This window comes from Camponotus vicinus, unplaced genomic scaffold, assembly GCF_025532165.1.
Source record: "Camponotus vicinus isolate PSW18456_S1 unplaced genomic scaffold, iyCamVici1.0 SCAF_1, whole genome shotgun sequence".
In the NCBI taxonomy this organism is placed as follows: domain Eukaryota; kingdom Metazoa; phylum Arthropoda; class Insecta; order Hymenoptera; family Formicidae; genus Camponotus; species Camponotus vicinus.
In genome coordinates, this window is record NW_028141945.1 from 16,400,394 (window position 1) to 16,425,327 (window position 24,934).

The 24,934-nt window shown below is 41.5% G+C and overlaps 2 protein-coding genes across 2 annotated transcripts; one reads left to right on the forward strand and one right to left on the reverse strand.

The window, feature by feature from the left end:
- Nucleotides 1–287: 287 nt before the first annotated feature.
- Nucleotides 288–5,800, forward strand: LOC145977630 (uncharacterized). Its single transcript, XM_083109711.1, has 2 exons — nucleotides 288–2,068; nucleotides 2,149–5,800. Exons 1-2 carry the CDS (start codon nucleotides 945–947, stop codon nucleotides 4,709–4,711), a joined length of 3,687 nt encoding a protein of 1,228 aa, XP_082965837.1. The 5' UTR covers nucleotides 288–944; the 3' UTR covers nucleotides 4,712–5,800.
- Nucleotides 5,801–7,605: 1,805 nt separating this feature from the next.
- On the reverse strand, nucleotides 7,606–13,118 carry LOC145977631 (uncharacterized). The gene is made up of 2 exons (XM_083109712.1): nucleotides 11,338–13,118; nucleotides 7,606–11,257 (listed from the first exon to the last, which is right to left on the reverse strand). Exons 1-2 carry the CDS (start codon nucleotides 12,459–12,461, stop codon nucleotides 8,695–8,697), a joined length of 3,687 nt encoding a protein of 1,228 aa, XP_082965838.1. The 5' UTR covers nucleotides 12,462–13,118; the 3' UTR covers nucleotides 7,606–8,694.
- Between the last annotated feature and the right edge of the window lie 11,816 nt (nucleotides 13,119–24,934).

The window sequence follows — 24,934 nt, forward strand, 5'->3', positions numbered from 1 at the left end:
CCTCTCTCTCTATCTCCATCCGCTCCGCCACAACTGGATCCATCCAATAATCGTAATCATCATCCGTATCGTCGTCGATGATAATTACGTTTTCTTCAGCCATTGCACAAGACTAACGAAACACAGAAGAGCAATGAAAGAAATGATACTCTAGTGCAGCAGACCACCGAAACACAGAAGAGCAACGAAAGAAATGATACTCTAGTGCAGCAGAGTCCTCTTCATTATATTTTTTTAACATACGCAATATAAATAGAAGTATTCTTTGAAGGATTGGGCGGATGGAAATACGTAGATAACAACACATTTTTGAGATATTTCGGGGTCCGACGTTTTCGAGCAATCTGTGAATCATAGCGAGATAACAACACATTTTCAACCCTAGGTTCAGTTACAAAATTTTTTTTCTTTTGTGCCTTCAACAATCTCTGAAAGTTTGTTGGTTGAATATAAGAAGGATCGAAGCGCATCAGATCATAGTACGTGATTTGAAAGCGCATCGACACGACGGTATAGCAAAAGTATAGTCAAAAATTATAGTGTTCTGTCAGAAAGTAATGTTCTGTCAGTGTTGTGTGATAATATAAAAATGGAAGACGAAGATCACGCGTTGTCATCTGACAGTGATTGCATTAGTGACTGCAGTGAGAACTCCACGGAATTCAGAGAGAAAATAGTGTCTGTTGCGGAAATTAATGCTTTAAACGCACGTAGTACAAAATTTTGTATCATATACTTTTATTATTCCACGGGTGGTGCTTTAGCTGTATGTCCTTCGTGTATGATTGCATTGCAAGGCGTGGATAGCCAAATGATGTATGCTGTTCGAAAGCATAAAATTGAGACACTTGATGCGATGGATGGCCGATTCTGTTCAAGTTGTAGCGAGCCGTTGTATATAAGATTTCCGTGCAATATGTGCCCAATTTGCACTCTGTGAAGAAATGGAAAACGTCGAGCAGACTGAATGCGACCTGGTGGAGCGGTCCCGCCAAATTGCCACCTTGGGCGAATATTTTGCATGGCTACAACGATGCAACGAGTACATCGAGTCGCTGGAAGAGCAAAGTCGGATCAAACGACCGCGATTATCGATCGGGAATCGACAATCGCTGATTGCTCGAATCGCGCGACTCGAAGGTGCAAAGACTCGATTGCAGAGACAGTTTATGCCCAGTGGTGGTAATTACAGTGGCGACAATAACGCGGGTGCCGGATGTAGCGCGCATCAAAATGAACTTGTGTGGCGCGAGATTGATACCGCGTTCGATAACCGTATTCTAACCGGTGCTGTGATTAACGCAAACCATATCGAACCTCGTCAATTTCTCGAGGACGCCAAAGACATCGTGCTCGAGCAAGTGCAAGACGTTATAAGAAGATACAACAGTGTAAAATTGAACACTATATTCAACGGTGAATTTGTGTCGGGTGATAAGCGTGCGAATAAAAGTATCAATACGAGAAACTGTGAACTCTTTCGCACGTCTGATTTACACGAGTGGTACGAGCGCAGCGTTATCGAGCCCACTCTAGCATTGCTAGAAGAATTTCAGGAACGCGATAGTGGCTGGGCATTGTCGCGAATACAGAATTTAACTGTAAATATAAATAAGTATAATCCTATGCGCGCGGGATGTTATATTAAATTGCCGCGAGAAATTATGGTGAAGAGAGCTGTAATTAATGTACAATCTAGAGACAATGCGTGTTTCGCGTGGGCAGTGGTGGCCGCTCTATACCCCGCTGAAAGAGACACAAATCGGGAATCTTCATATCCCCACTATACGACGGTGTTAAATGTACAAAATATTGAGTTTCCGATGACGTTGAACCAACTAAAAAAGTTTGAACATATAAACAATATCTCCATCAACGTGTACAGCATCGAGAAAGAAAACAGCATTGTCCCGATACGTCTTTCGGAGCAGAAACGGGATAAACACGTCAACCTGTTGTATGTGGAAGACGGTAACAGCGTCGGACATTTCGCATGGATCAAGAACTTATCCCGGCTCGTGAGCTCGCAACTGAGCAAACACAACGGCCGAAGATATATCTGTGATCGGTATGTATAATTTGAATAATTTATGTAATTATAAAATATAATGCATTGCATAAATCTTTAATTTAAATATTCTTTTACAGATGCTTGCACTATTTCGGATCGGAGGACAAGTTGCAGTCACATACGGTAGACTGCGGAAAAATAAACGACTGCGCTATCCGATTGCCGAGCGATAAGGACAAGTGGCTCGAGTTCAACAACTACACGAGGAAAGAGCGGCTTCCATTTGTGATCTATGCCGATTTGGAATGTGCGTTGACAAAGACTGACGAAGAAAAAAATTATCAGCATCATAAGGTATTTAGTATAGCGTATTATATGCATTGTTCGTTCGACGACTCGTTATCCGCGTACCATTCTCGCCGCAGTATTGATTGTATCGCGTGGTTCGCCGAAGAACTTAAAAATTTAGCGTTACGTGTAAAGACTATTTTAATGACTACAAATGTCTCCATGGTAAATTTAACATCGGACGAGTGGGAAAAATTTCACAGCGCAACGCATTGCCATATTTGCGAAAAACCGTTTACGCAAGAAGACGATACACGCGTACGCGATCATTGTCATTTGACCGGACGATATAGGGGTCCCGCGCACTCAAATTGCAATCTAAATTACAAAGAATCATTATATATTCCGATAGTCTTCCACAATTTATCAGGTTACGACGCGCATTTCATTATCGAGGATATAGCCACAGCGTTCGAAGGGGAAATCGAATTACTTCCAATAACCAAGGAAAAATATATATCGTTTACAAAAACTGTTAAAGTTGCACAAGACAATTGGAAAAATTATATAAAATTAAGTTTTATCGATTCGTACAAATTTCTTACGGCAAGTCTCGACAAATTGGCATCTTATCTAGACAAAGACAAATTCAAAATTTTAAAATCAGAATTTCAAAATTTATCTGCAGAAAATTTCAGTTTATTAACACGGAAAGGCGTCTTTCCGTACGAATACGTCGACTCTGTAGATAGGTTGCAAGATACGTGTTTACCACCGCGCGAATCGTTTTACAGTTCTTTGACCGGTGAAACTATATCCGAGAGCGATTACGCGCACGCCGAGAACATCTGGACGCGATTCTCCATTCGAACGCTAGACGAGTATAGCGATTTGTACCTGAAAATCGACGTCTTGTTATTAGCCGATATTTTTGAAAACTTTCGCGATAGTTGCATCAAAAGTTACGGACTCGACCCCGCGTATTATTATACTCTTCCCGGATACACGTGGGATGCCATGTTAAAGCATACAAAGATTACATTCGAATTGCTTACCGACATCGACATGGTCATGTTTATCGAACGCGGTATACGCGGTGGTCTGAGTCAGTGTTCCAACAGATACGCGCGCGCTAATAACAAGTACATGCAACAATCGTACGATCCATCGAAACCATCGTCGTACTTGATGTATTTCGATGTAAATAATTTGTACGGATGGGCAATGTGTCAACCGTTGCCCTACGCCGATTTTCGATGGGTCGACGACGTGTCGAATTTTGACGTAGCATCGATCGCGTTAGATTCGCCTACGGGTTATATCCTCGAAGTCGATCTCGAGTATCCGCAACATCTTCACGATACGCACATTGACCTACCGTTTTGCCCGACACGCGACAAGCCGCCCGGCAAGCGGCAAGACAAACTCCTCGCAACGCTATACGATAAGAAGCGTTACGTGATACACTACCGTAACCTACAGCAATGTACGCGACACGACCTTCGCGTTACAAAAATACATCGCATATTACAATTTACACAATCTCCGTGGCTTCGCAGTTATATCGAATTAAATACACAGTTTAGAACACTCGCGAAAAATGATTTTGAAAAAAATTTATATAAACTGATGAATAACGCGGTATTTGGTAAGACGATGGAAAATGTGCGTAATCGTGTCGATGTAAAATTATTAACAAAGTGGGACGGACGATACGGAGCAGAAGCAATGATAGCGAAACCAAATTTTCATAGTAGAAGCGTCTTTTCGGAAAATTTGGTTGCCATAGAATTACGCAAACTTGAAGTGAAATTTTATAAACCAATCTATGTCGGCATGTGCATACTCGACATTTCTAAAACGTGCTTGTACGAATTTCATCATGAGTACATGTCACCGCTATATCGTGATAAATGCCGGGTAATGTACACCGACACAGACAGTCTTATATACCACATTGAGTGCGAAGATGTCTATGAAAATATGAAACATGATATCGCTAGTTTCGATACGAGCGATTATCCAATTGATAACGCGTACGGTATACCGCTCGTGAATAAAAAAGTACCGGGTTTAATGAAAGATGAAAATAACGGCGCGATAATGACCGAATTCGTCGGGCTTAGAGCAAAAATGTATGCGATGAGAGTGGACGGGAAAAAGGATACGAAGAAGGTTAAAGGTGTCAAAAGTAACGTTGTTGCGAGAACGATAACATTCGACGATTACACGCGGTGTCTGAATGACGAAATAGAAATGACACGACAGCAATCTTGCATAAGATCGAAATTGCACAAAGTGTATACCGTCCGCGAGACGAAAATTGCTCTGAGTCCGTACGATGACAAGCGGTATATCGTACCTGATTCGACCGACACATTACCATGGGGACATTATAGGATACCCTTATAATATAATATATATAATGTAATGTAATATAGTATGTGATATAATGTCAGATATTATTTTTGTATATGTATCTCATATGTATATGTATTTCATATATTGTATTATATACGATTATTGGAAAGGATGTATTAATAAAGATTTTTGTATTTTTATATATTTCATGTATATTTTTTATATGTTGTACATATTTTTTCTTAAATTTAAAAATAAATACAATTTGTATGAATTAAATCACATTGTCCTTATGTATCCAAGAATTGTGCGAATTGTCAAATCCCAACCATTTCACGTAAACCTCGTTACCCCTCCTACGCAGTATTTTCTCCACGAGATACACGTCCGGATAATTCGCGCGATGCAACTCGTACTCGTAGAACGCTCCAGCAATAGATTTTTTGCGATAATCCTCCAGTAGATAGCTTACGGGATTAGTATGTTGTACTTTTGCAATTTTAAACACTTCGGTTGTCCAATTTGGCGTGTAACCTTTCTCGAAAACTGTCTTGTACTTGCTAACGCGTACCGAGTCACCTACTTTGAATTTCGCCGGACCCGCGATATTTACATGGTTGTACACAGTAGCCAAGAGTCTTTCAGCGATCGCGGGAGTAACGTCGACGGGTCGCATACCGATTGTTCGATGCTTGCGCGCGTTGTAATCCGATACGAGTCGCGGCAACGCGCTGATCCACTTGTAAGATCCGTTCAGCGTAAACATCTTCCACATGTCGTTTTTCAGCGTGCGATTGAATCGCTCAACGATCGATGCCTTCAATACCGAATATGTAGAATAGTGATTGATGTCATGTTTCCGCATGAGCCGTTGCACGTCAGCGTTATAAAATTCCTTCCCCATATCAGTCTGTAAGTTTTTCGGACATCTTTTGCTATCTCGAATTATCTCGGCGATAGCGTCAGCTGTCTCGCTTCCACCTTTACTCTTGAGTGGTATGGCCCACGCGTGCTTGCTCAACGCATCTATGACTGTGAGTATGTAGTGGTAACCTCTGTTGAAACGAGAGTACGGACGCATCTCGACAATGTCAGCTTGCCACAGGTCATCGTATCCCCGCACTATGACGTGTCTTCGGGGAAAATTTTTTCTCGCTGGCGCGTGCAATTCGTTCACCAACTGCCGTTTCTCTAAACTATGTTGTTTCTTCACTTCCTCGGTTATTCCCGATCGCCGATCCATCGTTGTTTCGATTCGTCGATCAAACGATGTGTGCCTCGAGTATCACCGTGCGTTTTATCATTCGTTGCTAGACGTTCCTGGCCCGTTCGATAGCCGTTCAAAGCTGTTCGATAGCCGTTCATAGCCGTTCGATAGCCATTCATAGCTGTTCGATAGCCGTTCCCAACCCGTTCGATAAACCTTTGTAGATGCTCATAGCTGTTCGATAACCGTTCTAGCTGTTCGATAGCCGTTCCCAACCCGTTCGATAAACCTTTGTAGATGTTTAATAATTGTACAATAGCCGTTCCTAAACCGTTCACTACAGCCGCTCATTACAGGTTGATAGCCGTTTCTGAATTAGTGTTAATCGCACGCCGAAGCTCGTTTATCGCAGTCTGCAAAGCTCGCACATCCTTCTCGAACGCAGTCAGCTTCTCGTCTGATTCTTTCTGCTGATTCTTCAACGTTTTAACGCATTGTTCCACGTACAGTTTGTTGACTGCATCGGTATCAGCCTCAGGTTGCGCTACACGGCGAATCTTGCGCGACCTCGCGTCATAGTACGTAGCGACGCGACACAGAGCGTTTTGACGCAAGTAACTTGTCACCGATTTACCCCAATGATCGCTAGTTCTAATTGCTTCATTTCTCTGTTCGAATAATCCAAATTTGTTGATGGGCATTTTTTTCTCGATGCGAGTGACGTCGATCGACTGATTAGTTTCGTCGAGACACCGTTTAATTTATAATAAGGCCGACTTCGCGAAGTTCCTCTATAATCGACAGGATCGTCTACGATTGCTCGACGCTTCGCGCCGAGCTGGCCACAACGCTCACGACAACGAGATCCTGTCGATTATAGAGGAACTTCGCGAAGTCGGCCTTATTATAAATTAAACGGTGTCTCGACGAAACTAATCAGTCGATCGACGTCACTCGCATCGAGAAAAAAATGCCCATCAACAAATTTGGATTATTCGAACAGAGAAATGAAGCAATTAGAACTAGCGATCATTGGGGTAAATCGGTGACAAGTTACTTGCGTCAAAACGCTCTGTGTCGCGTCGCTACGTACTATGACGCGAGGTCGCGCAAGATTCGCCGTGTAGCGCAACCTGAGGCTGATACCGATGCAGTCAACAAACTGTACGTGGAACAATGCGTTAAAACGTTGAAGAATCAGCAGAAAGAATCAGACGAGAAGCTGACTGCGTTCGAGAAGGATGTGCGAGCTTTGCAGACTGCGATAAACGAGCTTCGGCGTGCGATTAACACTAATTCAGAAACGGCTATCAACCTGTAATGAGCGGCTGTAGTGAACGGTTTAGGAACGGCTATTGTACAATTATTAAACATCTACAAAGGTTTATCGAACGGGTTGGGAACGGCTATCGAACAGCTAGAACGGTTATCGAACAGCTATGAGCATCTACAAAGGTTTATCGAACGGGTTGGGAACGGCTATCGAACAGCTATGAATGGCTATCGAACGGCTATGAACGGCTATCGAACAGCTTTGAACGGCTATCGAACGGGCCAGGAACGTCTAGCAACGAATGATAAAACGCACGGTGATACTCGAGGCACACATCGTTTGATCGACGAATCGAAACAACGATGGATCGGCGATCGGGAATAACCGAGGAAGTGAAGAAACAACATAGTTTAGAGAAACGGCAGTTGGTGAACGAATTGCACGCGCCAGCGAGAAAAAATTTTCCCCGAAGACACGTCATAGTGCGGGGATACGATGACCTGTGGCAAGCTGACATTGTCGAGATGCGTCCGTACTCTCGTTTCAACAGAGGTTACCACTACATACTCACAGTCATAGATGCGTTGAGCAAGCACGCGTGGGCCATACCACTCAAGAGTAAAGGTGGAAGCGAGACAGCTGACGCTATCGCCGAGATAATTCGAGATAGCAAAAGATGTCCGAAAAACTTACAGACTGATATGGGGAAGGAATTTTATAACGCTGACGTGCAACGGCTCATGCGGAAACATGACATCAATCACTATTCTACATATTCGGTATTGAAGGCATCGATCGTTGAGCGATTCAATCGCACGCTGAAAAACGACATGTGGAAGATGTTTACGCTGAACGGATCTTACAAGTGGATCAGCGCGTTGCCGCGACTCGTATCGGATTACAACGCGCGCAAGCATCGAACAATCGGTATGCGACCCGTCGACGTTACTCCCGCGATCGCTGAAAGACTCTTGGCTACTGTGTACAACCATGTAAATATCGCGGGTCCGGCGAAATTCAAAGTAGGTGACTCGGTACGCGTTAGCAAGTACAAGACAGTTTTCGAGAAAGGTTACACGCCAAATTGGACAACCGAAGTGTTTAAAATTGCAAAAGTACAACATACTAATCCCGTAAGCTATCTACTGGAGGATTATCGCAAAAAATCTATTGCTGGAGCGTTCTACGAGTACGAGTTGCATCGCGCGAATTATCCGGACGTGTATCTCGTGGAGAAAATACTGCGTAGGAGGGGTAACGAGGTTTACGTGAAATGGTTGGGATTTGACAATTCGCACAATTCTTGGATACATAAGGACAATGTGATTTAATTCATACAAATTGTATTTATTTTTAAATTTAAGAAAAAATATGTACAACATATAAAAAATATACATGAAATATATAAAAATACAAAAATCTTTATTAATACATCCTTTCCAATAATCGTATATAATACAATATATGAAATACATATACATATGAGATACATATACAAAAATAATATCTGACATTATATCACATACTATATTACATTACATTATATATATTATATTATAAGGGTATCCTATAATGTCCCCATGGTAATGTGTCGGTCGAATCAGGTACGATATACCGCTTGTCATCGTACGGACTCAGAGCAATTTTCGTCTCGCGGACGGTATACACTTTGTGCAATTTCGATCTTATGCAAGATTGCTGTCGTGTCATTTCTATTTCGTCATTCAGACACCGCGTGTAATCGTCGAATGTTATCGTTCTCGCAACAACGTTACTTTTGACACCTTTAACCTTCTTCGTATCCTTTTTCCCGTCCACTCTCATCGCATACATTTTTGCTCTAAGCCCGACGAATTCGGTCATTATCGCGCCGTTATTTTCATCTTTCATTAAACCCGGTACTTTTTTATTCACGAGCGGTATACCGTACGCGTTATCAATTGGATAATCGCTCGTATCGAAACTAGCGATATCATGTTTCATATTTTCATAGACATCTTCGCACTCAATGTGGTATATAAGACTGTCTGTGTCGGTGTACATTACCCGGCATTTATCACGATATAGCGGTGACATGTACTCATGATGAAATTCGTACAAGCACGTTTTAGAAATGTCGAGTATGCACATGCCGACATAGATTGGTTTATAAAATTTCACTTCAAGTTTGCGTAATTCTATGGCAACCAAATTTTCCGAAAAGACGCTTCTACTATGAAAATTTGGTTTCGCTATCATTGCTTCTGCTCCGTATCGTCCGTCCCACTTTGTTAATAATTTTACATCGACACGATTACGCACATTTTCCATCGTCTTACCAAATACCGCGTTATTCATCAGTTTATATAAATTTTTTTCAAAATCATTTTTCGCGAGTGTTCTAAACTGTGTATTTAATTCGATATAACTGCGAAGCCACGGAGATTGTGTAAATTGTAATATGCGATGTATTTTTGTAACGCGAAGGTCGTGTCGCGTACATTGCTGTAGGTTACGGTAGTGTATCACGTAACGCTTCTTATCGTATAGCGTTGCGAGGAGTTTGTCTTGCCGCTTGCCGGGCGGCTTGTCGCGTGTCGGGCAAAACGGTAGGTCAATGTGCGTATCGTGAAGATGTTGCGGATACTCGAGATCGACTTCGAGGATATAACCCGTAGGCGAATCTAACGCGATCGATGCTACGTCAAAATTCGACACGTCGTCGACCCATCGAAAATCGGCGTAGGGCAACGGTTGACACATTGCCCATCCGTACAAATTATTTACATCGAAATACATCAAGTACGACGATGGTTTCGATGGATCGTACGATTGTTGCATGTACTTGTTATTAGCGCGCGCGTATCTGTTGGAACACTGACTCAGACCACCGCGTATACCGCGTTCGATAAACATGACCATGTCGATGTCGGTAAGCAATTCGAATGTAATCTTTGTATGCTTTAACATGGCATCCCACGTGTATCCGGGAAGAGTATAATAATACGCGGGGTCGAGTCCGTAACTTTTGATGCAACTATCGCGAAAGTTTTCAAAAATATCGGCTAATAACAAGACGTCGATTTTCAGGTACAAATCGCTATACTCGTCTAGCGTTCGAATGGAGAATCGCGTCCAGATGTTCTCGGCGTGCGCGTAATCGCTCTCGGATATAGTTTCACCGGTCAAAGAACTGTAAAACGATTCGCGCGGTGGTAAACACGTATCTTGCAACCTATCTACAGAGTCGACGTATTCGTACGGAAAGACGCCTTTCCGTGTTAATAAACTGAAATTTTCTGCAGATAAATTTTGAAATTCTGATTTTAAAATTTTGAATTTGTCTTTGTCTAGATAAGATGCCAATTTGTCGAGACTTGCCGTAAGAAATTTGTACGAATCGATAAAACTTAATTTTATATAATTTTTCCAATTGTCTTGTGCAACTTTAACAGTTTTTGTAAACGATATATATTTTTCCTTGGTTATTGGAAGTAATTCGATTTCCCCTTCGAACGCTGTGGCTATATCCTCGATAATGAAATGCGCGTCGTAACCTGATAAATTGTGGAAGACTATCGGAATATATAATGATTCTTTGTAATTTAGATTGCAATTTGAGTGCGCGGGACCCCTATATCGTCCGGTCAAATGACAATGATCGCGTACGCGTGTATCGTCTTCTTGCGTAAACGGTTTTTCGCAAATATGGCAATGCGTTGCGCTGTGAAATTTTTCCCACTCGTCCGATGTTAAATTTACCATGGAGACATTTGTAGTCATTAAAATAGTCTTTACACGTAACGCTAAATTTTTAAGTTCTTCGGCGAACCACGCGATACAATCAATACTGCGGCGAGAATGGTACGCGGATAACGAGTCGTCGAACGAACAATGCATATAATACGCTATACTAAATACCTTATGATGCTGATAATTTTTTTCTTCGTCAGTCTTTGTCAACGCACATTCCAAATCGGCATAGATCACAAATGGAAGCCGCTCTTTCCTCGTGTAGTTGTTGAACTCGAGCCACTTGTCCTTATCGCTCGGCAATCGGATAGCGCAGTCGTTTATTTTTCCGCAGTCTACCGTATGTGACTGCAACTTGTCCTCCGATCCGAAATAGTGCAAGCATCTGTAAAAGAATATTTAAATTAAAGATTTATGCAATGCATTATATTTTATAATTACATAAATTATTCAAATTATACATACCGATCACAGATATATCTTCGGCCGTTGTGTTTGCTCAGTTGCGAGCTCACGAGCCGGGATAAGTTCTTGATCCATGCGAAATGTCCGACGCTGTTACCGTCTTCCACATACAACAGGTTGACGTGTTTATCCCGTTTCTGCTCCGAAAGACGTATCGGGACAATGCTGTTTTCTTTCTCGATGCTGTACACGTTGATGGAGATATTGTTTATATGTTCAAACTTTTTTAGTTGGTTCAACGTCATCGGAAACTCAATATTTTGTACATTTAACACCGTCGTATAGTGGGGATATGAAGATTCCCGATTTGTGTCTCTTTCAGCGGGGTATAGAGCGGCCACCACTGCCCACGCGAAACACGCATTGTCTCTAGATTGTACATTAATTACAGCTCTCTTCACCATAATTTCTCGCGGCAATTTAATATAACATCCCGCGCGCATAGGATTATACTTATTTATATTTACAGTTAAATTCTGTATTCGCGACAATGCCCAGCCACTATCGCGTTCCTGAAATTCTTCTAGCAATGCTAGAGTGGGCTCGATAACGCTGCGCTCGTACCACTCGTGTAAATCAGACGTGCGAAAGAGTTCACAGTTTCTCGTATTGATACTTTTATTCGCACGCTTATCACCCGACACAAATTCACCGTTGAATATAGTGTTCAATTTTACACTGTTGTATCTTCTTATAACGTCTTGCACTTGCTCGAGCACGATGTCTTTGGCGTCCTCGAGAAATTGACGAGGTTCGATATGGTTTGCGTTAATCACAGCACCGGTTAGAATACGGTTATCGAACGCGGTATCAATCTCGCGCCACACAAGTTCATTTTGATGCGCGCTACATCCGGCACCCGCGTTATTGTCGCCACTGTAATTACCACCACTGGGCATAAACTGTCTCTGCAATCGAGTCTTTGCACCTTCGAGTCGCGCGATTCGAGCAATCAGCGATTGTCGATTCCCGATCGATAATCGCGGTCGTTTGATCCGACTTTGCTCTTCCAGCGACTCGATGTACTCGTTGCATCGTTGTAGCCATGCAAAATATTCGCCCAAGGTGGCAATTTGGCGGGACCGCTCCACCAGGTCGCATTCAGTCTGCTCGACGTTTTCCATTTCTTCACAGAGTGCAAATTGGGCACATATTGCACGGAAATCTTATATACAACGGCTCGCTACAACTTGAACAGAATCGGCCATCCATCGCATCAAGTGTCTCAATTTTATGCTTTCGAACAGCATACATCATTTGGCTATCCACGCCTTGCAATGCAATCATACACGAAGGACATACAGCTAAAGCACCACCCGTGGAATAATAAAAGTATATGATACAAAATTTTGTACTACGTGCGTTTAAAGCATTAATTTCCGCAACAGACACTATTTTCTCTCTGAATTCCGTGGAGTTCTCACTGCAGTCACTAATGCAATCACTGTCAGATGACAACGCGTGATCTTCGTCTTCCATTTTTATATTATCACACAACACTGACAGAACATTACTTTCTGACAGAACACTATAATTTTTGACTATACTTTTGCTATACCGTCGTGTCGATGCGCTTTCAAATCACGTACTATGATCTGATGCGCTTCGATCCTTCTTATATTCAACCAACAAACTTTCAGAGATTGTTGAAGGCACAAAAGAAAAAAAATTTTGTAACTGAACCTAGGGTTGAAAATGTGTTGTTATCTCGCTATGATTCACAGATTGCTCGAAAACGTCGGACCCCGAAATATCTCAAAAATGTGTTGTTATCTACGTATTTCCATCCGCCCAATCCTTCAAAGAATACTTCTATTTATATTGCGTATGTTAAAAAAATATAATGAAGAGGACTCTGCTGCACTAGAGTATCATTTCTTTCGTTGCTCTTCTGTGTTTCGGTGGTCTGCTGCACTAGAGTATCATTTCTTTCATTGCTCTTCTGTGTTTCGTTAGTCTTGTGCAATGGCTGAAGAAAACGTAATTATCATCGACGACGATACGGATGATGATTACGATTATTGGATGGATCCAGTTGTGGCGGAGCGGATGGAGATAGAGAGAGAGGAGAGAGAGAGGAGAGAGATGGAAGATGATGGATCTGATATAGAACCCTTGGCGAAGGACAGTGATTATGATAGTGACAATAGTGTCGATATTCTTGATGAACGGTTACAAAAGAAACAGCGAGATTTAAGCATATCTGAAATAATGACATACAATCAAGCAACAAAGATATGTTGCATTTCATATTACTACATGGAAAATGGATTAAAATTTTGTATCGAATGCTTTCTAGAAGCACCGGATCAGTATGAAGAAACTAGTGCTGTTCGAGAACATAGAACCATAGCTTATGTTCATTTGGAAAATATGTCATGCAAAGAGTGCAGAAGATCTTTGAATCAAATATTGGCCTGCAACATGTGCCCTATTTGCACAAATTAAAATAGATGATGGATAACATTGTAAGTATCTTAATTTATTATATATCAAAAGTATTTTAAAATAAATTATTAAAATAATTTAAACTAATGAAATGCGTATGTTTTCTTCTGTTTTCAGAAACGGCTTCCCCAACATAACCCGACGGTCTATTTTATATATTATTATTATTATTTTTTTATATTGTATACTTTTTATTAAACACACATTTAAATAAATTATATATATATTTTTAATTGTAACAAAATCATGACGTAATTTTTCTTCGCACACATTTCCATCCACCCAATCCTTCAAAGAATACTTCTATTTATATTGTTTGTTAACTGGTAATATTGTATAATATCTCAAAAATGTGTTGTTATCTCGCTATGATTCACAGATTGCTCGAAAACGTCGGACCCCGAAATATCTCAAAATATAAGTTTATGACTAATATTGTATACTTGCGATAATACAGAGAGAAAGAGAGATAAAAGGGATAAAGAGATAGATAGAGGGATAGAGGGATGGAGAGGGAGAGAGAGAGAGGGATAGAAATATAAAGGGATAAAGAGAGAGAGCGAGAGAGAGGGAGGAATAGAGAGAGACCCAAAATCTTCTTCATAGGAATACCGCCATTTTTGTTTATACGTGCGTCCCCCGCCCCGCAGCCCCCGCGCCATCGAAATTCCCTCCGTCCCGCGTGACGTCATCCCCCCTCCATCCTGCGTGACGTCATTCCCCCGCGCCGCTGAGATCCCCTCGCCCCTCACCCCCCTGAGATCCCTGCGTTAGAATTCTCCTAGTGCCAACTACTTACAAACGTCACAGGAGATTTTCGGCGCATTAATGAAGTGCTTTCACGTCATCCAGCTCGCATTCGTCAAATGCTGCAGCGAAATCGATAACATCGCCATCCAAACGACAAACATTCGCGTGATAAATCATTGGTAAGTTCGGCTGTTTGTTCATTCGTTCGCGTGTAAAACGCATCGAACGTGCGCAAGAAATCGCCACCAGTCAAACATTCATTTTTCACACTCGCAGCTGAATTTCCTTGCGAAAGATCGGCAATCGCAACGAGAAATTTGCTGTGAAACAGTTGTTATCGTTATTAATTTATCACCGATGTCGTCGATATCTTTATTATACTCTCATCTGTGATTATATGACCTACCGGAAAAATTGCATCATTTGGTTTTATTTCTTCCAACTTTCTTCTTATTTCTTTTAATTTTAATTTTCTTTTGGATTAATGCCAAAATTCCGAGATTGATTCGTGATATGTCGCATATTGCTTGCTGACATGAAGACCGGAATATCCGTCAGAAGAATATCGATTGCGTGTTTTATTTTAGCCAAAGGCGAATTTCTGCGATCTGATTTTTATTGTTTCTCATCGGAACGTTATTTCGTGAAAACGGATGGAACAGGAATACAAAATCACGAATGGAAAACGAGTCTCGCGGCGGTTCTCTTTTCTTTCACTTGATGCAACTTTTCGAGTGAGTCAGGAACAACTTGGAGTGTCTTTCATAATCACATAATCATAAAGAGAGAATGAGAAAGAAAAAGAGAGAGAGAATTTTATTTACCTTGCAACAGTAGCTTGCTACCATAATTCAAGCGCAATTTCGCAAGAAAATTAAAAAGATAATACTCGAAGGTGCGATTTATAGCGATTTCTTTCGAAAAGATTAATCAGGCAAATAATGCATAATAAAATATTGCCGTTTCTCAATATTTATCCATTTTTTAATTCACCGAGAGTTTCGTGTTTCTCATGCGCTCTACTTTTTTTCTCAATACGCTCGCCAAAGTTAGGAACGAGAAATCATCGTCGTCCCGTATGTTCTCGGTCCAGTAGAAACGAGATCGTACGGTCGCATATTTTCGTCCCGAGAAATTTAATATCGCGGAATTCTCGCCAGAGAAAATGCCATGATCAGAGAGAGACGGAGGGAAAAATATTCGGTACACCCGATACCGATTATACTACGCCGCGGAATTAAGTGCGACTCGTGCATACATCTGTTTCGATGAACTGCAAATATCGCGATACTACGTTGACTCGATTCAATGATATTCGTTATATTTTTTCCCCTCTCGCAAAAATTTCAGCCGTCGAATTTTCACGTTTGAAGAAGAAAACGGTTGAATGACGATGCTTAATACGATCTTCGCGTCGATATGACCAGGAGTTGCATCGTTATCCCTGACCCCATCGTACGTGTTCTCCACGTCCTTCCCTCCGCAAAGGTTGCGCTTGGCGGCTAACGACGATTATTTAGCCGCTGGTAATTTACGAAACGACAACCTTGGGAGGTCGTAACGGCCTGCGGGAGGTGCTGCAGCAGTCTCCGGTTTGTTTGTTTTAGAGCCCGTCATAGGGAACGTCATAAGAATCGCCAGGCCGGCTTAATGGCTCATCCGCCAATTTATCGTCCAAGTTCGGATGCGCGTCTTTATGGATCGTAAAGATCCAAAGTTTCGACGTCATTTAAGATCCAATTACTCCGGTAATAATGCCGAATCACGGTTACAATGTTGCGCGCGGGCTTCATCAGGCGCAGGTACTACGTAACGTCGCCTTAATTCGTACTCGCCTCTCATCAAGATGCTTCGAAGTGATCGTCCGTCAAGTCTGCGGAATTGGATCACGCGAGCAAATCGACATGAAAGAGAAATTTCTCGGGAATCAACAATCGTACGAAGAATCATTACGAAATCCGACAATGTTGAGTCAGGAGTGGCTTAATTAAACTGTTGACGCGAACACGGTCTAACGCAACAACCTCTTCAAGGGTGTCTAAGCGTCTAAGTGCAAGTTAAGACCGGCGACAAACAAATCGTCCGAACGGGATGAAAACGCCCGGGCCATACGAATACTTTTGCACGGCAATGCCGGCAGATTGAATGCAATTTATTACGCGCCATTACATAAAAGCCGCGGTCCGCTCGGCACGAGCCCTCATATTTTATGATAAATAACAGGTTGACCCCTCGACACGCGGAATATATGGTGAATTAATGGTGACCGTTCGGGCAAAAGTACGCACGTACGTCTGGTGGATTCAAAATTATTAGCGGCGACCGCCGGTCGAATAACTCAATGCACGGAATGTTTCCCTTTTTTTTTCTCTCTCGCTTAAACCAGAGGTTCTCTGAATATATCCGTTCGTTAAAACGCGCGTGTTTTGGTCCAGTTTGTCTTGCCATAGCATCTTTGTGCCTCCCGCACGATTTATGAATAGAATTATAAGCTCGAGAGCAACAGATGTTAATTAACCTTTTATTAAAGATGCGAAACTAATAAAATTATTTTTTGAATTTAAGCATCTTGTGCGTTGACTGAGGTATATCTCTAGAAAATTATAAAAAAATATTAGCATTTTGAAATAATTTCAGTATCAAGATTAAAATCATTTCCCGACTTTTCACAAGAAATGATTGTATATTTGATGTGAAAGGAACGGATGCATTTTATGTGCATTTAATATAATTGCAAGTGTGTATGGAGGTGGAAACTTTAAAAGCGCGAATATTCAGGGTCTACAAAGCTTTTAAAACGAAGCTCTGCAATGGTCTTAAAACTGCACTGAAATAATACCGACTCGGAAAAATTCACACGTGCTCCTGGTACCCGCGGAAATTCCATCTCCCGCACAAGAAGTGGAGATCGCGAAAATCCTTCCCCAACACTATAAGCGGCTCCGCGAATATAATTAAAACCACGCGATAATAAGGCGCGGTAATGTGTTTTCGGGAAAAGTTCATAGCAACGCGTAGAAAAATGCGAAATATAAAAGGCGTGTTTGCTGGAAAACAACGAGAAAACTCCAGCATAAAACAGAGGAGCCAGATATAACGCTGCGATAATTCCAATTTATTACGGCATGTTAAAACCAATTAATATAATTCAATGAAATAATGAATCTTTCAATCGATTCGCCCGATCAATTTTAACTTGTCCTCCGATATTCACGAATAACGTTTATCCGGGAACCAAAGTATTAATTTAACATAATGGATATGAATGTTAATGAACGAATGCCAAATTGCTGCGGGTAACATCGGCGCGTGTGAACCAACGAGGATCATAAGCGTAAACGCAATGAATAATTGCGGATGGGTTTCGCGAGTAACGAACGCGGGTGATGGATTGCAGTCCGGTGGCTGCGGGCGGGAAGACGCGAATTCGAGATTCGCCAGCGAGGAAGAAAGAGAGAGCCTCTCGCAAAAATGGCGTTCCACCTCCTCGGAGGAATTCGCGGCGATCGTTGCGTTGGGTATTTATCACGAGAACGAACGGAGATCGTGCGTGCATAGACGCGAATAACTGTACATAATGCGAGAGGCGCAGGAACGCAGAGATAACGCGAATGAATGATTGTCTGAATTCGCGTCGGGATAGGGCACGTGATAACGGATCGTAGGAAATGTACCGGGCTTAATCAATGACGTTATCGGCGCAGATAGACAAACGCTACATCCGTATAAAATATCGTCATCCGATCGGACGACCAGAGATCTGGCGACTCATTTGTTCGTTTCACGATCATCTCATCCAGACCTTCTATTCGTACTATTCGCGTTTCGCTCGTGTTTCTCTTAATTAGCGCGTCTTTCGTTTCATCGTCGCACATGCACGAGGTAATTCCGCGCCGGGGACATTCACCGCAATTGCTTGAAATCAGACGTATAATTGGACACTCTTGGCATGTCCTATCTTTCGTCAGCGAGGCAACTGACGCAAGACCAAATTGCTTTAAGGAACTTTAGGCACTTCGTTTCCCTTCAAACTTTTTCCTTCGGGTAAGTATAAAGTTGAAAAGGCAGGATTTAACTTTGGAATAATTTCTAGACTGATTCTCTGATGAAACTTTTAGGCTTAAATTATCTATATTGCTCTCTGTTTCGATTATCGATTTCGTATTATCAATTACGCGAATTGATAATTAAATTCGCTTTTTACAAGATAACTTTCGCGATATATGTACAAATATTTGTACGAAACAATTTCTCGCATCGATGTCTCAAAATCAGCAATTTACGACACAATTAGCAGGAAATGTAGCAATTAATGTTTTAGTCGTTCCCGGGTAAAGACGAGTCGTCGCTTCATTTAGACCTCGGTCACGTTCACGGAACGGATACTTGGACGATCTTCTATATGTACGGTGTTATGACTGATCATTAAGAGGCCAGTTTTCACTCCAAGTGTATCGCTCTGAATTTTAATCAAGCCGCGCGATCCTTAATATATCGCGATAAGCTGTAAAAATTCTCCCCTGATTGAATCTAGCGAGTACGTCTACGGCGCGTTCGAAAAATTCATTACTCGCCACCTGCTGCTCGAGAGGGGGATCATTCAATCGTTTGCGATTCGTCGTGTTCGCCACGAATATTTCAACAGTTGTAAACTAGTGACTTAATTACACGCACGTGTTAGAGACGGCAAGCAATTAAATCTTAATGTTCCCGCTCGATTGTAACCTGCGTTCCTGCGCGCACGACGTTAATTAGACATAATTATGCGAAAATTATTTAGCGATATTTATTTATAAATTTTTAGGTTCCAAAAGATTCATATCGAAGCTACAGTTTTTAAGGATTAAGGCACGCTTCGATTTCGAATTAAATTTCGTTGGATTGAAAGAAGAGAGAAAAGATGAAAAATATAGTACGATCAGAGATAAAATATTCATAATTATTTCCACAAGAATGAGAAGTACTTTTTCCATATTTAAAGAACCTCTGTATCTATAATACTAATTTTCCTGCTAAAATAACTACCGTTGTAAGACACTTGAATCGACGGATACAACGTTTGTAGATAAAGGAAATAATTATCGTTAATCGAGATTACCACTTCAATGACAGTACGTGTGCTGTTGCAAATTTAACTACACTCTAGGACAAAGGTAGAACCCTGTTGCGGGAAATAATGCTCGCGGACGTTTACGAATTTCCGCAAACAGCGTGCGAGATCGCAAATAGAGGAACGCACGATGCTCTCTCGCATATGTTTCGTGCATGGGGACGATTTTGTAGGTGCATACATGCATGATACATAGACATGTCAAAGTATCTCGAATGTACCAGCATCTTTGCCCGGCTGCGCGGCTTAAAGCCGCTTAAAGATTAAAATTGTGGACGCAAGTAAATGGCGAAAGCACCCGGCAACGATGGCATTACTCTCTTTATCCGTCATGACGAATCAGAAAAAATTTTTATTTGCTCCATGGCTCGTTTTTGTACCGTCATTCCGTACCAACGTCGATCGCTAATTAGATTAACGCTCAAGTATTCGCGTGGAATTAGTTGTAATCCTACTGATTATACGAACGTCAGTTGCGACTCTCTGTCTTATACGCTTATCATTAATTTTGCCTTAAAATTCTTTTTCATCAGTGACGTCGGCAGATTATTTTAGTCGCGGTTTTTGAATGTAACCCGCGATTCCATTATCGGATGTACGGTCATACACCGCATGAGCGCATGTTAAACGCGCAACTACGACGAATACGATTGCATATTTTGTACTTTCGCCAGTACTTGGAGAGCGGCGTGAAAATTAGATTTATATCGCGCGGACGGCATTATAAAACAGTCGTCGCGAAAAATTCGACGATCCCGCGTGACGAGAATATATACGAGCATATTTTTCTGCAGATATACGAGCGCGCAGGATGCGCGCGACGAGATTTTTAAACGACATACGTCGCGATCGCCATGTGATACCTCGATATCCCGGCTTCGTTAAAAACAGACAAGTTAATTACCGTTATCGAACTTACGTAAGCGTGACTTACCATCGCGAGTCGCCTCGGTCCGTTTCAATGGCCGGCGAAGCAAATTGCATCGCTATTTACTAGCAGAGTCAGCTGTGGCTTTAAATTCCCTCGTGGGGTATGCGGTTCTTTTTATTTGCCAATGTCAGCATACGTTGCAAAGAGTAACGTGCTCGTCCATCGCTGCGATTTGCCGGTCATAAAGATCTCTCCATTAAGATACGCATCTCGAACGATGCTGGAATCATTCCCTGAGTAATGTCAACGATGAAGCATTGATAACTTCTAGCGGCCTATTATCGCGTTAATTCCCGTTAAATAAAAAACGTTCCTTGATTTTGCGATTTTACAACTAATTTGGATGTAAAACAGAAACCTGCGAAGGCAAATCTGTTACATTGAAATTTACATAACTTGAGATTTTTCGTATTATTAAAGTGTAAAAAGAAAGTTACTCGCTGCACGTTATCGAAATCATCGAAGCTTCTTTCAACGCGAGATATGGAAGATCGTCTGGCACACATAACGGTGTATTTATTGCTACAGGTGAGTATATTCTCCGATATAAAGGATCCTTGGTTGCGTAAAATATTTTATAAGATTCCCAGCCAAATATCTCCTCCAATTTCATGCGTTGAACGAACATTATCCGCATCTGCAACGAGCATCGGGTGTTAATTTATCTAAAGGGAGTGGTCCGCAGACAAAAGATATTATTTACTTCTATCTTAATGATGTGGAAGCAAAACTTCCTCGCGCAGAATTAATGCAAAGATATGCGCAAACGCAATAGTCGTCGTCGCAAAGATGTGCGAAAGTCTCGCGAAAGTTTCTCCCCGCTGGTCAAAGAATAATCGTTAAACGAAACTTTCCGTTCGGATGCATCGTCGTTGTAGATTTTACTTCGCCTTTGGAAGTAATTATACAACCGCGTCTTGTTTTTCGCAGTGACAACTATCGATCGGATCATGACGTAGAATAGATTCCATTTCTTCCTCTTCTTACGATTACGCGAGTTCTGTTCTCGTAACGAGACTTGGAAAGGAATAACGCTTGATACCATTCGATTGACGTTGGCCCCAAAAGCGGAAGTTACGAGTTCGCAAATGAGATTAAAGAGTCAAAGCCCGTATGTCCCGGTTCGAATCGATGACGGAAAAGTAGTTTCAAAACGACGAAATGGAAGGTAATACTCTGTAGGATTTTTTTTTATTCAAATCGTAAAAGCAGTTTGTGACCCTTTATGCAAGTATCGTCCCTTCGCAAAGCAAGAATGGGGATCTATCTAGATTATCAAGTTCCTCGTTAATTTATTTTATACTTTTAAATATTAAATACCTCATGCGCTTCATGAATACTTATCAAAAGATGACGAAAGATGTGATGCGTATAATTTAATAAAGATGCAATATTTGGCGTTTTTTTACCTTCTTAACGTTTGGAAAATCGTTGATGCACAATCTAGCACACTCGATGCAGGTAGATATCTGAAACATTTTTCCATCCTTTTCTTATCCCGCCGCTAAATGAAGCCTCTAATTCAGTGATAAACTTTCTAGCTCACGCCAAATGTCATTTTTCAAACCTTACTGTATAATCAGACGCGAAAGGAAATCTTTATTTCGCGACCCACTTTAATCGCGGACGCGCGTGACGGTAACGAGTGGACGTCGGAATGCACTTGGTCGCGAGCGTAAAATGCGATTTGAAGAAACACACGTGCGCGCAATCGCGCCACACACGAAGTCGTTACGCGCGAAGCCGATAATAATCCGCGAGAGACGAGAAGAAATCAACGCGTGGGCTTCGCGCCTGAACAAAATCAAATATCCCGCGGGCGGAGGCGTACGTAATTTCATCTCGCGCGATAGCGCAATTAAAGGGAATTGTTGACAGGCCGCGCACCCAGGGAGAACGTTTAATTATACACGACGTAATAGGGGAGGGAGATTTGCTTTAACCGCTCGCAGGCGACTGTCAAAGCCGAAGTTGTTGTAATACCTGTCGCACGGTAGTCAGAAGCAATTAATATCACTTCCTAGACATCCCATGAACGAACGTTTCATTTCGTCGAGGCGGATTGTCGTAGCGTATCATTCCCTGTCATAATAGCTCCTCGTCTTCGTTGGTTCCATTAATGCCCTTGCGTAACGTTTGCAAATTTTTACTAGAATTTCTCTCTCTTCGAGCTTAGCTCTTTCTCTCTCTCTCTCTCTCTCTCTCTCTCTCTCTCTCTCTCTGATTCGCGAGACGGATAAATATATTTGCGCCGAATAAATATATTTGCGTTTACGTGTGTTTTCGCGCTTCGTTTATTGGCAGCGAACAGGGAGCAGCGTACTAACCGTTGAATATATCATTTCGCAGGCATACCGCCTGGTTTTCCATCGTGGCGCAGGGGGCAACAATGGTTGATCTGCGCGAATGGTATTTTTATAGTTTCGGGACTGCAGGACAGCGTAGACAGATGAGCACGATGCATGTATGTTTCGACACACAAAAGCCCGGTAGATTGATGCGCGATTGCTCTCGCATGCGAAACTCTCTTTCCAGACAGCAAAATAGCTTTCTCGTAAAAACTGTGCAATGTGCGCCGCATTGCGCGGAAATAAAATGAAAAAAAGGGGAAAAAGAGAGGAGAGAAGGAGCAAAAATACACCAGTGGTGGGCCGAAGCGAAAGGAGCAGCGATACAAATTGAAGATCGAGGAGAAGCGCTTTATTGCGACGCTGACCGTGCAACGATACGGCGCAAGTAAGTTCGCGTAAGTGCCGGGACTTACCATTGAGCTGTGGAAAACCCTTTGTAGGTTAATGCGGAATGGTATAGTGCACTCGAGAGCACGGAGGCGTCCCACGAACTCGTAAATTATACCGAGGCACCTTTAAAAGCCGAGATTATGAAGAATAAGTGTAGATAATAGCACAAAATAAACAATAAAATAATAATAAAATTTTTATTACAAAATAATAATAAAATCTGTATCTTCAACAACCTGCAAAAACTTCAGTTTCATATACATACATGTATTTCTTTTTTTATAAAATAAAAAATATATATATTGATGTATATTTCTTCATTGTTCTTGTTATTTATAGATAAATTAGATTACAAGTCTACGGTATTTTCATAATGCCAAGTTTTCATTATTACTTGCATCAGCTTAAGTAACTTTACAACGTGCTAAAGCGCGTTTCCATGAGCTGGAAAAAATACTTCTTTGAGAGCATCTTCTCGCTTTAGTGGCAAGAGATTTAGCGTTCAATTTACAGAAATGTACTTCGTCGTAGAAGAAAAGTGCCATTTGTTAGCGGCGGTTCTTCGTCTACCTAGTGATACCAGAAAACGCGGTAATCCGCGTAGAATATAGTCATTCAGAACGAAGGATGCTTCTTTGTCTCCGACAGAGTGGTTTCGGAAGATAAAGTCGCGGTATTCGTCTCGGCTTTGCAATTGGACATAAACTCATTACTTCTTGCAATGTATCCGCTTGTGCACTTAGTTTCATCACCGAGACTATAATCTCGCGCAAACTTGCGGATATCATCGACAAATATTGTTCAGAAACGTTTGCAGATTTTGATTACGAATAGTTATAAGAGAGGGTTACGCTTCAAACACATATAGTTCATCAACGATATTCGCCGACGATGTTTGCCGACATATATTAGACTTCACGCGTGTATAAATACGCCAACATCAAATTTGTAGCAAAGTGTACCAAGCACTGATTACCAATGTGTAATCAATATTTGACATCCATTAAAGAGACGGTCTTAGTATCGATGACAAACTTGCTTGGAATAATCAAACTGTTGACAGATTTAATCCAACTTATCCATGTTGCGCCTATAGATTCGAGATTTACCCAAGTCTTTATATAAGTATTCATTACCATTCATGGAACGGATAATAATAATATAAGAGCAGGAAAGGATTATGATTCTCAAGAATTAAATCTTGCTTAAATTAAAGTCTGTATTTTTTACATTAGACATTGTTAAAGCGCCAAGATATTAAAAGAACTCGATATTTACAGTGTACATATCATACACACACACACACATATACTCTCCCTCTCTCTCTCTCTCTCTCTCTTTCTATACAACATGTGCAGCGAATTACTTAATCCAGCAAACCATCTCGCGAATCTTATTCGAGGCACGAGCGCAGTATCAATATCTGCGACGACGTTGGTGGCAAGAGTCAACGGTGAAAAACGGGTTTAGTCGAGACATCGTTAGTTGCTTTACAGCCGATTAATGGTTTGATGCGAAACGATGGAATTGACATATTTGGGGATTGATTAAAATGGTAAATAATAAGAATAAATTACCATTTATGTCGTATTTCAGCATGTTGTGCGGTCCATTTTA

Bases quoted from the DNA above. Each gene is read 5' to 3' on its own strand.
- LOC145977631 (XM_083109712.1), bottom strand. From the start codon at position 12,461: ATGGAAAACGTCGAGCAGACTGAATGCGACCTGGTGGAGCGGTCCCGC. The intron at 11,258-11,337 runs GTATGTATAATT...ATTCTTTTACAG, and splicing joins CGAAGATATATCTGTGATCG to ATGCTTGCACTATTTCGGAT.
- LOC145977630 (XM_083109711.1), top strand. From the start codon at position 945: ATGGAAAACGTCGAGCAGACTGAATGCGACCTGGTGGAGCGGTCCCGC. The intron at 2,069-2,148 runs GTATGTATAATT...ATTCTTTTACAG, and splicing joins CGAAGATATATCTGTGATCG to ATGCTTGCACTATTTCGGAT.